Genomic DNA, 11,958 nt, shown 5'->3' with positions numbered 1-11,958 from the left:
TTTTTCATGGATTTTTATTTAAGTACAAGTTGACACTTTTCAATTAAAATGATGTCTGAAGCCAATCTGTAAGTTATTTTCATTGATATCCTTATTTGGATTTAAAAAATGATTCTTACTTCCAAGGTGCATGGTTCCAAACGCAGTATTAATAGGCTCTTTCGACCAAAACTTCAGAGTAACTATAATCCTATTTCAGATAGCAGTGTTCTAATCTTTTTCAACAACCAATACCAACATCACAAGCATGGCAATGCATGCATCTGGCATCCTTTTGGTTGTTCTTTATTCTCTGTTGAGGTTTGCATTGTCGGATATCAATTTTGTAAAATATGATTTTCGGCAACCAGGCTTGAAAATGGATGGAGCTTATGTGAGGCCGAATGGCATACTTACCTTGACAAATGATTCTGCAAAAATCTTTGGCCATGCATTCTATCCATCTCCTTTGCCATTCAAATCTAGCAAAAACAAATCCATTGTTGCAACCTTTAGCACTACCTTTGTGTTTTCCATAGTTCCTAAGTACCCAGATCTTGGAGGACACGGTTTTGCATTCGTCCTAATATCTACCAACGAACCAAAAGGGTGCCTCACAAATCAATATTTAGGCCTCCCAAATGAGACAAGTAATAAGGAACTTTCAACCCCGTTCCTAGCTGTAGAGTTTGATGGGGTACAGAACCTTGAACTTGAAGACATCGATGATAATCACGTGGGGATAGATATATCCAGCCTCATCTCTAACACATCTAAGTCAGTAGCATACTATTTAGAAAGAAATGGCCAAGAAGATCACAGCAAGAACATTTCCTTCAGCTTGAAGAGTGGAAAACCCATTCAAGCATGGGTTGATTACAATGAAGGGGAGATGATGATGCATGTCACAGTTTCTCCTTTTGGCATGCCAAAGCCATATTTTCCTTTGATATCATTTCGCATAGACCTATCCTTGGTGTTTGATGATTACATGTATGCAGGTTTTTCTGCTTCCAACGGTCTGCTGGTAGCTGAGTATAATATACATGGTTGGAGCTTCAAAATAGGAGCAGCAGCACAAGAGCTAGAAAAATCAGCTGTGCCACTTATTCGGTCAAATACTTCTATTAAGGTGGTGCACAAAAAACACTTTGCAGCAGGTATTACTCTAGCAAGTGCATCTCTTTTTATATTGACAATTATAGGAGCTCTAGCCCTGCACAGATTAAGAAATAGAGAGGAGGTTTTAGAGGATTGGGAACTCGAATTTGCCACCCATAAATTTAAATATTCTGAGCTCCATTCAGCTACAGGAAAGTTTGGGGACAGAAACCTTATTGGGTATGGAGGTTTTGGTAAAGTCTACAGAGGTTTAATCCCTAGCACAGGACTAGAAGTAGCCGTAAAGCGGGTTGCTCCTGATTCAAGGCAGGGGATCAGAGAATTTGTAGCGGAAATAACAAGCATGACACAGCTTAAGCATAGAAATTTGGTGCAATTACATGGGTGGTGCAGGAAGCAGGATGAACTCCTCATTGTGTATGATTATCTACCAAATGGAAGCCTAGACAAGCTTCTGTTTGAAAATGATCATCAAAAGAAGAAATTACTAACTTGGGATCAAAGATACAAGATCATAACTGGAGTTGCCCAAGGGCTGCTGTATCTCCATGAAGAAAGTGAGGTGCAGGTTGTTCACAGAGATGTAAAGCCAAGCAATGTCCTGATAGATGCAGATCTCCAACCAAAGCTTGGAGATTTTGGTCTTGCAAGGACTTACGAGCATGGAATCAATCCACAGACAACAAGCATTGTGGGAACACTAGGCTACATGGCCCCTGAGCTCACCAAGACTGGGAAAGCAAGAACAAGCACAGATGTATATGGGTATGGAGTACTCATTTTGGAAGTAGCATGTGGAAGGAGGCCAATAGAGCCCCAAAAGAATCCCGAGGAACTGGTATTGGTAGATTGGGTTAGAGATCTACATCACCAAGGACAGATCTGCAGAGCTATTGACCCCAGTTTATATGAGTATGACAAAGATGAAGCTCAGCTTGTGCTTAGTCTTGGATTGCTTTGCTCTCATCCCAATCCTCATTACAGACCTAATATGAGAATGATTGTCCAGTTCCTTATGGGAGAAATTATCCTTTCTCCACTTCCTCCTGACATTCACAGTGAAGGTCCAAGAGAAATAGCAAAATGTCCCTGCAACTTTCCATATAATTCTCAACCTTCAAGTTCTATGGTGTCTTCGTCAAACTATTGTAGTCTTACATGCTTTGATGAGGTGGTCTACCCTGCCGAACTCACTGGTAACACTTCATAGCTATGGCTGTATGTAACATATAATAAAGAACCACATTGTTTTAGGTAATGATGAAAGTAAAGCAATCTCAACTCCATGATGCTATTGCCCTTAATGTTTTTCCATAAATATACCGAAGTACTCTTCTATATACCAAGTTTTATTCATTTTTTTATGGGAGAATAGGCATATTGCCACTCCAAGTAGGGTGTTTATAACAAGCACAAATGCCGAAAAATAATAAGAATCAGTTCAGAAAGTCGATAACCAATTAAAAAAAATTAAATTGATTTGAATCTCTTTTTGTATAACTCAATGGTTTGGATCAGTTTTCACTTTATAATTTCATATCTAATTCAAACTAAATTGAAATCAATTATTTAAATATTATTATATTATCTATTATTTCACTCATAGGTGTGTCTATAAAAAGAAAACTAAAAGTGTCTAATTTATTTCATACCCCCAACATTGTCATTTTGGGAAAAAGCTGTTCTTGTATATGCTATCCTTTTTCATTTCATACACGAGTTGATTTTGTAACCCAACGAAGAAACTGTCCTTGTATATGCTATCTTTCTTTATTTCAATTCAGTTATGATTTGTTAAATTCTCTAAAGAATGATAAAATACATAATGTAAACTTAAAAATATCACATGTAACTTAAAAATATAAAAGTAAAAAGTGGTAGATCAAGAAAGCTACTAATTTTATTTTGTGTAAACAAATTAGCATAGGAATAACCTTGACTTCCTGAAAAATTATGTTTTCTATATAATAATAAGTGACAGAAATAGCTAATGTGTGCACATTACATTATTAGCTTTGAGAGAGTAAAGTAATAGAAAATATATTATTGGAAGAAAATAATACAAAGAGATTAACTATAATGTTTCCATTTTAAATTTTATACAATATTGGGGATTTTTAAGTTTGAGAGATATATTATAAGGATTATCTATTATTTATGTCACAATGAACACAGCATAACCTCCTCTATTCTTTGTTTTTCATTTGTAAGTGCTTAAATACCTCTTGTGCCTTTATATTTTATTTAGTTCCTTTGCAAATAAAAGAATAGCTAATTTATGTAAACAAGTTGTTTGACACTATACAATGTTAAAGATAACAAATATTTAAGTATAGTGTAGCTAGAAATAAATTTGTTCATCATGGTATAACATTAGACATAGACTTCTATGTCCAAAGGATAAGACAAGTATATGTATTGATAATAATAATAATAATAATAATAATAATAATAATAATAATAATAATAAAATAAAAAAATAAAAAAAACTACCCAACAAATCCCCTAAAACAAGTGGTGTGAAAAAACTACTTTTCTTGATTTCAGAAAGAAACATTACATTGTTGAATATTTTACAAGGAAAAATAAACTAATATATATATATATATATATATATATATATATATATATATATATATATGTATGTATTAATTATTTAATCAATCTATATTTACACCCATATTTCAACGTTTGGTTTTCTTTAAATGTTCAAACAGAACCACATAATTTTAATATTTATGTTCTGTTCAGATGTATTTTAACCAAAAGCCAAACCAAACTGTATCTCAAACACTCCTAAGTCCAAGCATTCACAACCAATGTTTGGGGCCAGAACTAACAGCATACGCGTGATTACTGATTCAACTCAGTATGTGCTGATCCACTGTAATTTGCTTTGTTAACTTATAGACACATTAAAATTATTCTTGAAACTCTTGACAACCAAAAGTTTATGTGTAACGAAAAAGAATAAGAAAAGAATGTCCAAACACAATGTATTCTAGAAGAACAGCACCTGACTTGAACTACTTCAGGAAAAGAGATGTTCAGTTAGCTACAGCAAAATGTCCTCGTAAACAACATCCTATTCATTCTTCTACTATGATAATTCATTAGACATTAATATAAGAAAATGAAAGATCATAAATCTTTAAATCACATGCCTGTTTCATTTGAAAATTATACTCAGTAGCTCACATATTCAGATGACTTGATTTTGAATTAGCTGCTCATGTATCATTCTGAATTTCTCTTTGAGCCTCTGGATCTGTAAATTGATAAAAAAAAAAAAAAAAAAAAAAAAAAAAAAAAAAGTTTAACCTAATGGACAACAAAGACAAAGTTGGCACGTCTGGATATGTTCATGAGAAAACCATGTTATATGAAATAAGAAATACCCTTTTCAGTTCAATTTCGGTATCTCTCTTTTGCTGCCCGAATGAATGCTGCAGATTGGTTATATCAAAAACATTATCCAAGTCATCTTCAAAGGCAGATTCTAGGTCTTCCCGGAGAAGTGCAGGCAACTTGTCCACAATGGGCATCAAAAGGAAACAGTTGAACTGCAAAATATTGGGTATAAGCAATGCATAAAAGATGGGGAAAAAAATTATGCAAGAATTCTAAATTATGAATGATTTTTATTATACTAATCTATTGCCCCAAAGTCTTGACATATTGTCGAGTGGTGTTAGTTTTAATCAACCTGAGCAAAAACATAAAATTTGAAAGAATGAAAAGAAAAATAAATGTAAATATGGGGTATACCTAAACTACAGTCTGTTTTGCATGTGTAAATGATTTTTTTTCATATATTGATATCCTTTGAGAAATTATAATATGCAAGTGTTAACTGAGAAATAAAAAACCTTTATTTACAATATTGATGCAACTTATAATTTTTTTCTCAGTATTGGAAATATTGGAAGAATCAAATAGATACCTATATCACATAATTTGCTTGCTTAGATACCTATATACTCCCAGTTGCAGGAAAATAAATCCATTTAAAGTATTGCTATTTGTTAGAGTAATTTTTAAAATCTTAAAACATGTAGCAATGAATATAATTGATCTTGACAAAAGTAAAAACATCAACTTTTCTGCTGACAAGAATTGATGTTGGGTATAGAATCCACATAACGTACTCATTTTTACTTCACTTAGTTTTGCTTTACACTTCAAACAAAACTGATTAAAGGATTATTCTAAACCCAAACCTTAACAAAACGCAAATCAATTTTTGTAACCTAATTCTTTCACACTCAATCTACTCTAATCAATTTACAATGTCTGTAATTTTTAAGAGCTACACTTTTCTCTTATATTGTCATGCTGTAAAAGCGGAGGGGATCTCTTTGCCAAAAAATATTTAAGAACAATCACAATTTTCAGTACATATCGTAGGTTGTGCATGTACATTAAACCCAAACAATCAACCCTTCATTTCTATGCTTACCTGGGAAGCTTTCACTTCAAGCAAGAAAGGAGGAAACTGGCAGACCAAACACAAAGAAGCTTAAATTAAAAAAGAAATATCACAAACCTTTAATTCTGTGGAAACCAGGAAATATTCTCTAATGCCATGAAATATCTGTTGTACCAAGCCATAAACAATTCTTTCAGACGAAGGTGCAAGCCTCCTATTCCAGAGTGTACTATCCAGAAGGTCAGCAAGCTTTGTTTCTGTTGTCTGAATGGATGAACTAGAATCAATCCCAGAGGCCACATGACTGAGTTTTACATCTGGTTGTGACTTCGTGTCTTCTCTGTCATGCACACTGGTTTGTGATATATTAGTTGCCGTAGGATTATTAGAAGCACTGTTGGTCTGTTCTGTTCCACCAAATGAATCTAAGAACTGACGTAACCCAGCCCGACTCTACAAAGTTGACAGTGACAATAGAATGAGACAGAAAATGAGCTATGAAAACTTAGCTTAGCAAACAATATTTTACTTTTCTCTCGGGAAGATATAATGATACAATCCTAGCTTAAACTCAACATAGGGAGCAAAGATCATTTAAAAGTGCACCATGCCAAAGCATCGGTCCCTGTAAATGCTCCTTAATACCTTATTGTGGAGAGACCATGAAACATATCTGGTGGTGCTAACCAAATCCTCCATACATCTAGAGCAAAGGATAACAAAATTGAATTTAGAAAATAGCAAATAAACAATGCCGAGTACTAACATTTAATGTAAGAAAAAAAAAAGGATAGATTATGGATGAGAATGCAAAGCTGGAACATTTTTAAGATCAAGGGGAAAAAATGTACCCTAACTTCTAAAAATAACAAGCATGAAAAAAAAATGGAAGAAAGCACAAAATCGAGATGTAATGCAAGAATGTCATATATTACACTTGATGTTCTCTTTTAAAAAGATGAGCTGTGCATCTTATTCCTCATGAAAAAATCAAGGTCTTGAATATTCATTTTTTCTTTTTTATTAAAATAGCTCAATTTTTCACTTGACATATGGAACAAACTTGTGGCATATGGGGACAAGTGGTGGTTAACTTTTCATGGCATGATTTTTCTGTAGATTCGGCAAAGTTGTTGAAGGCAGAGGCAACACGCCTGAGGAACACCTCATGGCCACTTAGATATTCACTATCTTTCTGTCAAACAAAGTCCATAAATAAAATAAGTTAGGAAAAATAACAAACTAATAATTGTACAAAACTGTGAGAATATTTGCAAAAGCATAAACAATTTATTCATAAAAAACATCAAGAATCGGCTATCTCAAAAGCTCAAGCTGTTAGGTGAAGACCTAAATAGTTTTATACCATATTCAGGCTGTGCAAGAGCCCTTCAGAATTGAAGCACTGATAATGCACAGATCCACCCCTACCTTGTACTAAGATTCACTTTTATTTAGAATAATAGAGCTGGCAAGGATTAAACTTTAGACATCTTGTTTATGGAGGCTCTTGATACCATGTAAACACCTAGGTGTCCTAAAAGCTAATGCTGCTAGGTAAGATTCAAATACTTTATATCTTACAGAAGAAACAAAAGAATACCTGAAGAAGATAAACGGAGATAGGAAGCAGTCTCTTAAGTATATACAACAGTCTGGAGCCCAACTGTGCCGAGAATAGAGAATTAATCATTTAGTTAGACTTGGAATATGAAAAATAGTTAATTTTTTTTCTTATAATTTGAAGAGCACAACAAGAATCATTTTGTATACAGATTTGATCATAAAACTATGATAGAATCCTGGAAATCAAATCAAACCTAATTATTACAAACTGCATCTGTCAATGATAAAGCTGGCTACTCAAACTTGCTAAGAACTGAGTTTGGATCACGAAAAAAAAAATAGTAAGATCAAGAAATCTGAGGATTGTACAAAAATTGCAGATTTTTTAAAATCCAGGGACTAAGATCACAAAAATATTGGAAGGCTAAAATACCAAATCAGAAATTAAAAGACAATTAAAATTGCAATTCAGCTAAATAATTAAAGAAAGAAATCAAAAGGAATATATATTCAATTTTATAGCATTAATCACCTGATGAAGAAAGGGTTCAAATGTGTCACGAGCCTTTGCAACAGCAATTACACAAGCAGTCCTGGTTACTCAAAAAATGTCATTTTAATATTCACAAATGGTAGTATTGCAAGAATGAATAGGTAAAACACAGACCTAGAGTAATTTGTTCCATCATGAATGTCTTCGACTCCACAAGCATTTACAATTTCTTCACGAGTAATTGGGGGACACTTTATTCCTCCAACCACAAAACGAAATTCAGCCATTGCCCTATGATATTGTGCTCCACCATAAAGTCGCATACTTGCATTCTGTGCACAAGGATAGGTTAGCCTGTCCCATTATAGAGACAAAGCAAACAGAAAATACAAGACTATGAAATGTATGTATCATTTATCATTTATTAATGTATACAAGCATGATCAATGAAATCAAAATCCTGTGTATATTAATGTTTTCAGTAGTGGCAAGAAAGAAAAATTCTGGGAATTCAAGAGGTCTAATTTCTCTTGGGTCCAAATTCCAATTTCCAGCCTCCCCTCCACCTCCCTTTAACTTTTTATACCCATTCTCTCTCCTAGGTATGTTGCACCTTTTAACTCTCCCAACATATACCTTAGTAATGGTGGGCTTTGGACCTGTATCATCAGGTGTTTATTTAACAAGATTCTGAGAAAATCTTCACCCACCACACAAACAAAAAACTCATACGTAAGTAGTAATTAGCAGACATAACTAACAGGCCCAAGTTAAATAAAATTACCAACGAGAAGACAAAGAAAATGGAAATTATTCATATTTTTAACAAGGGAAAATAGTAAAATCAAGAGTAGTTAGATTGCCATCCACTGCAATGAAAAGCTAATGTAGCTCATAAGAATGGTAAAAAGGTAGGCCGAAACTTACAGGTATTAGCTTGTGAGGGAACTGAACACCATCAGCACCAATAAATGCACCTCCATTTATTCGTTCATCTTGCAGTGTTTCACCTGAAACAACAAAAAAAAACGTCAGGCAACTTGTCAAGGGAAAAAGGATATCAAAAGATAGTAAGCCTTCTTTTTAAGTGTTGTGCATTATCAAGTTCAATAGGCTAGCCCGTGAAAAACAGCTAAGAGGAATAGGAGATTTACCAAATTTATCGGGAGGTGCAACAACTGTCCCTTTAAGCAACAATGACAACTGAATAATAGAAAATATGCAAGTGAGGGAGGGAAAATACGAGTACATTTTAAGGTTCAGACACTATCTATGAATTCAAACAGCTGAAAATAATTGACTACAAGCATGCATATGCAGATACATACAGACTAAGACAAACAAAGAGTTTACTCTACAAGCTAAAAATCACAGATTAAATACCCCTCACATTGATAGGAGGACAAATAACTAGAAACATAATAATTTTACCAATAAAGAAGAGTAAGATACTGAGAAGAAGAATTTATGACAAAGAAACCTTGGTCAAGAACATATCATGGAATGCTCTTCCTTTCTCCTTCAGTTTAGCTTCATCAAGTGTGCTGTATACAATGTGAAGAAGAATAAGACAAGTAATGAATGGAAAAAAGATAGATAACAGTTCTATAATAAAAAATTCAAAACCAAAACTTCCTTTGCAGATCAAGTACAACAGAGATATTTTTAACTTACAACATACCTCAACTCTTGATTTATGTCACTCAATTTCCTTGTCACACTCCGATACTCCTTCTCAAGAAGTGGAATGATCAATGGTACATTATTTATATACCTAGCACGATCATTATTAAGGACTCAGCCAATTATAAACAAAAAAAAAAAACGGATAAACTTAAAATCAAACCATAATGTATAAGTACCTCTTCTGTAGCAATTCTTCCAGAAACAGCCTAAGTTTACTTACGCCTATCCTACTCCTTTCCTGCTTTGACAATGCCCTCCCTAACTTCTCCTCCAAAGATGCAACATCTTCTATCTCTCTGAAGCACACTGCCTGCATTCGTATGTAGAACAAAATAGATCATGGGAATGAAACTCTCCACTATCGGTGCACCAAAATTTTAACCAAATTATGAACTGCTTTAGGGAAATACAAACTCAAATAGCAGTCGCATAGCGGTATTTATTTATTATTTGGCTTAATTTCATTTTTAGTTTCTTAAGTATCACGACTGTACAATTTTGGTTCTTCAGGTTTCAATTACACCAATTGGATACCTTAAGTTTTTTGTCACTTTCAATCATGACCCCTCCATCCCAATTTCTTCCAATATTTAAGTCATTAATTGCTCAAGACGGAAGAACATTCCTTTTCCACATGTCGGCAATTAAGTCACTATACTGAGAGTACCTTCTTAGGTCATTGTCATTCAAATATCTGTGCTTTTGTATTTACTCGCCGTCATGTCATGCTAGTTTACCAAGCGATTTAGTTTTGCTAAAATATTGGGTGGAATGAAGATGTTATAACCTGGACCAAAATCACACAATCTGCTATTTTACTTTTAGCCACTGGATAGGCATTTAAAACAGTGGTAGAAAAACAGAAAAGAAAATGCGCAACATACTTGGCATGCCGAACATTGAAATGAAACAAAATAAGTAGTAAACGAAGAGCACTGAAAAACGGCAGGGAAACTGGAGATACACGAATTAGGTAAAGGAGCATAAGAAGAACCTGTTTGAACTCGTCATTGGAGGAGTAGAGATAACCAGTTCCACAGCCCACTCTTCCGGAAGGCACGGAGGTGAAGAAGGGGGAATCACCGAGAATGCAGCCGTCAAGCGTGGAGGGAGGCGGCGAGAGGAAAACCTCGACATCGGAAGGGCGGGCGAACTGGGGGATCCTGGTGTCGAGTTTAGTGGAGACGATGACAGTCCTGGCGAGCTCGGGATCGACCTGCATGACGACGCGCCTGGTGGTGGCGTTGCTCCAGTCGCTGCAATCCTCAAGGCAGAGTATGATGAACTCCTTGTGCTGCATCTTGGCACGGACAAGCGCCTCGACGGCACGTGCCTGGGCCTGTAAAGCACGGTTCCTGCGGCCGGGAGCGGGAGCGATGAGGCCGGGAGTGTCGATGATGGTGAGGTTGGGGCAGTACTTGTACTCCACTCTGATGATGATTTCCTTGGCGGAGAATTGGCTGGAGTCCTGCTCCAACCTGGCATTTTCAGCTTCGATGAAAGCCTGAATTTGGGGGAGGGATTTGTGGTGAGAGAGGGAGGGGTCAGTGTCGGAGACGAGGTGGCAAGAAGGGGACTCGCATTGGGGGTCGTATTTCATGTGAAGGGTGATGGGCCTGCGGGTCTTGGTGCCGCCTCCAACGTGGTTGAACTGAAAGCCCATGAGGGCCTCCACCAGAGCGCTCTTGCCGTCCGTTTGGTGGCCCACCACCAGAACCGCCGGGGCGTCGAAGGGCGTCTGCAAGTCCTGGGCCAGCGCGTGAAGCTCATTGTAGGCTTCGTACAGGCGCCACTCCCGCTGCTCCTCCTCCTCCTCTTGCGCCAACTCCATTTCCTTCTTTCCAGGTATCTCTTCCTTCCACCGCTTCTTTTTTAAATTCCCATTTACCATCTTACCCTCTGCAATGCATCTTTAGTCTTCAAATTCCCAACTGGCAGGAAAAGGAAGCCATACGTGATTCGATGCGTCACCAACTGACACCTGTCGTCTCACCTAAGACAAAACCCAAACATATCTCTTTCTTTCTGTCTGTCTGTCTGTCTCTACATTAGTAGATATTTAGTTGTTTCATGTCACTTCTCACTCGTTGTAAAAATAACTACCAAAACTTAATTTGAATCTACAAATTTAATGTTCCTAGAATCTTAGAATCCTATTCTAGAACAAATAAATTCTCTCGAAAAAGTATCTAACAACTGTTAACGGGATTTTCGGCATGGTCGGATAGATGGTAAGGTTTAATTGGATCCAAGGTATTCTTGAGGAGGATTAATATAAAGAAATATTCTTATGTAAATTTATTTGCGTGTTTATTGAATTTAAATACTATGACTAAAAGGAAATGAATGAGTAATTGTATATTTACTCGAAAATTTTAAATATATAATAATAATAATAATATGATACTTTATCATAAATATTAATAACAATATTATGTATAATTATACTCATAAGATTTATCATCATTATTATTAATATGTGAACTTTTTTTCAATAAACATGTTTTGGAATATTTTTTAGTTGTTCCAAGACAATGAAATTTAATAGACATTAAGAATCGCATTTCTCAACACATCAATAGATTATGTAAGACTTCATCGTGATTATGACTGATCTTTTGATCAAATTATGGTAGACTTTTAAGGTTTGTAAATGAATTGGTCGTTTCGTCGGTTGTATAAG

At 35.4% G+C, this 11,958-nt stretch overlaps 2 protein-coding genes across 2 annotated transcripts; one reads left to right on the top strand and one right to left on the bottom strand.

Annotated features, from left to right (window-relative positions):
• The first annotated feature begins 247 nt into the window (after nucleotides 1-247).
• On the top strand, nucleotides 248-2,311 carry LOC106773123 (L-type lectin-domain containing receptor kinase S.4-like). Its single transcript, XM_014659813.1, has one exon. It carries the CDS (start codon nucleotides 248-250, stop codon nucleotides 2,309-2,311), a length of 2,064 nt encoding a protein of 687 aa, XP_014515299.1.
• Nucleotides 2,312-4,028: 1,717 nt separating this feature from the next.
• On the bottom strand, nucleotides 4,029-11,186 carry LOC106774232 (dynamin-like protein ARC5). The gene is made up of 14 exons (XM_014661156.2): nucleotides 10,270-11,186; nucleotides 9,452-9,585; nucleotides 9,271-9,363; nucleotides 9,070-9,133; nucleotides 8,744-8,792; nucleotides 8,517-8,599; nucleotides 7,764-7,921; nucleotides 7,629-7,689; nucleotides 7,134-7,196; nucleotides 6,625-6,725; nucleotides 6,176-6,233; nucleotides 5,648-5,983; nucleotides 4,500-4,664; nucleotides 4,029-4,369 (listed from the first exon to the last, which is right to left on the bottom strand). The coding sequence occupies exons 1-14, from the start codon at nucleotides 11,164-11,166 to the stop codon at nucleotides 4,304-4,306; spliced, it is 2,328 nt and encodes a 775-aa protein (XP_014516642.1). The 5' UTR covers nucleotides 11,167-11,186; the 3' UTR covers nucleotides 4,029-4,303.
• Between the last annotated feature and the right edge of the window lie 772 nt (nucleotides 11,187-11,958).

The sequence above is a fragment of the Vigna radiata genome, chromosome 9 (genome assembly GCF_000741045.1).
Source record: "Vigna radiata var. radiata cultivar VC1973A chromosome 9, Vradiata_ver6, whole genome shotgun sequence".
NCBI classification, from domain to species: domain Eukaryota; kingdom Viridiplantae; phylum Streptophyta; class Magnoliopsida; order Fabales; family Fabaceae; genus Vigna; species Vigna radiata.
This window is presented reverse-complemented; position numbering and strand designations above follow the sequence as displayed.